Below are 2,325 nucleotides of genomic sequence, written 5' to 3'. Positions count from 1 at the left end.
CAAGTATACACCACCACATGAGCTAGTGAAAAGTTGTGCATGAGTATCTTCTGTGTAGGATAATGCAATCTTTTCACGTCCATTATATTTAAACGTAGATACACACAAGTGAATAAATTCTTTTTTCCTAATAACATAAGGACAAGTATTTTCTATCCAAGAAAAACCCCTGTGTCCACATACAAGTTGAAGTGTGTAACCCTAGACAAGAACAGAGTGGTCATTGCAAACGCTTATATCTGTGGCACAATGACCTCTCAAAATAAGAGAGTACTTAAGGAGCATGAACAGAATTGTGACATGACTTTATAGTCACGTGACACTTAAAAGCGTACTTAAAATACAAAGTGCTGTTCTGTGATGGAGAGAGAGAGAGACGATACTTGGTTGGGCACTTGGGCCTCCGTTGGACAACAGCTCAGCGCTAACTCGCGCCTAATGCGTGTCCTTCTCTCTCTCTGTCTCTCTTATTTCACCTAATCATCTGCTCCTCGTACTTCTTCTTCTCCCAAAATCTCAAACTCCAGACCACAATGCAGTCCGCGAATTGGCCACGCGTTCACCTTTTCAATCTTTTCTCCTCCTTATATTTCTCTCAACTTGACCACCAACCCTCCCTTACAATTAGTTACCCCTCCTTGATCCCCTTCTCCCTCTTCTACCCTTCACTTCTAATCATCCTACATGCTCTTAGCTCTACCCTCCCGCTAACGTACACTAGGTAGCCCAACCACCACCACTACCACCCCCTGAGCCACCACCACCACCTCACCTCCACCTCCTCCTCCACTTTGACTAGTCTTAGGCCTAGGCCTAGGACTAGAGTAGTAGACCTACCCATTGAAATCAAATCCCAAATTGCAATTGACAGGTTTCACAGTCTTCTAACTCACGTGCGAGTCAGAACAAAGGGTACCATGACGTCGTCCTCCTCTACCTCTTCTCGCGGATCATCATCCACCACACAACACTCCACAGGCAAGCACCCAATCTACAGAGGAATCCGAAGCCGGAGCGGCAAGTGGGTATCTGAAATCCGGGAGCCACGTAAGAGTACTCGCATATGGCTCGGCACTTTCCCCACTCCCGAAATGGCTGCTGCTGCCTATGATGTCGCTGTCCTTGCTCTCAAAGGATCCGATGCTGTTCTCAACTTCCCTGACTGCGTACCCTTCTACGCCATTCCTGCATCTTCTTCACCTTCCGATATACGCACCGCAGCTGCTGCAGCCGCCGCCGCTAGGATGCCCAAGCCTGTATCCTTTGAAAGCCCAGTAATGAGGATGAGTTCCTCGGAGAATTTTCAAACTCCTGCACCTGTGCAACCACCTGGAGAAGAAGAATTTGTTGATGAGGAAGCACTGTTTGGCATGCCCAAATTGCTTGATAATATGGCTGAGGGAATGCTAATGAGCCCACCCAGGATTAATTCGCCGCCTTTTGATGACTACTCCTACAATGGAAGTTCAGATTTAGATGGCCTCTGGAACTATTATTAGAGCAGCGATCGATCTCATCCCATCTTCACCACCATATCGACCCCCCAAAAAAAATTAATTAAAAAGGACAATCATAACAATAAGGAAGGTGTGTCGACTTGATCAGGTGGTTAGTCTTTAGCTATGGCGTGGTCTTCTCTTTTCCTTCTTCCCCCTCTCCCCCCTCCACCTTTTTTGGTTGTGGTTCTGCAATGTTTTTTGGGTTAGTTTTTTTGAGTCTTGGAAGGCTGAAGTGGTTGCTTCTCACTGACCTTTTAAATATATAAGAGTGTATGTAAAGAGGGTATATGCTTCTTTTTTTAATAGAATATTGGGTTTAGCAGCCATTGCAGTTGTCTCTATCCATCCCCCCTTCTTCTTCTTCTTCTTCTTCCTTACCCTCCTCAGAGGGTCGTTGGGTTTCCCAGGTAACTTGGATGGCAAAGGACATTAGACCCATTTCTCATCTTACCAGAGATCTTGTATGTGGGGCTAGAACCCAGTGACGAGTGGGTCCTTTCACACACAAACAGAGAGAGAGAGAGACAGAGAGAGACAGAGAGAGTTGACAAGGGGATTTCTTTGTGGACGTACCAAAACTTCAAAACTTGACCTAATGGCTTCTTACTGTGTTAACAACTGACTTTTCTCGTTAAACAATCAGAAATCTCTCTCTCTCTCTCTCTCTCTCTCTCTCTCTCTCTCTCTCTCTCTCACTATTGGTTACTATTTTGAGATTTTAAGGACACTGTACGGGAGTGAACTAAAATTTCAAGGCAAAAAGAAGTGGTTACAAAGTTTCAACATTCCTTGATTCTGAAAATGGAACAAACTATAGACTTTACAT

General features: G+C 44.9%; 1 protein-coding gene across 1 annotated transcript; it reads left to right on the top strand.

Moving 5' to 3' along the window:
• The first annotated feature begins 210 nt into the window (after positions 1-210).
• LOC122082797 (ethylene-responsive transcription factor ERF025-like) lies at positions 211-1,825 on the top strand. Its single transcript, XM_042650572.1, has one exon. It carries the CDS (start codon positions 918-920, stop codon positions 1,497-1,499), a length of 582 nt encoding a protein of 193 aa, XP_042506506.1. The 5' UTR covers positions 211-917; the 3' UTR covers positions 1,500-1,825.
• Positions 1,826-2,325: the final 500 nt, after the last annotated feature.

Source organism: Macadamia integrifolia, chromosome 6 (assembly GCF_013358625.1).
Source record: "Macadamia integrifolia cultivar HAES 741 chromosome 6, SCU_Mint_v3, whole genome shotgun sequence".
In the NCBI taxonomy this organism is placed as follows: domain Eukaryota; kingdom Viridiplantae; phylum Streptophyta; class Magnoliopsida; order Proteales; family Proteaceae; genus Macadamia; species Macadamia integrifolia.
This window is presented reverse-complemented; position numbering and strand designations above follow the sequence as displayed.

What these genes read in the sequence shown, in the direction of transcription:
- LOC122082797 (XM_042650572.1), top strand. Translation starts at nt 918, where the DNA reads ATGACGTCGTCCTCCTCTACCTCTTCTCGCGGATCATCATCCACCACA.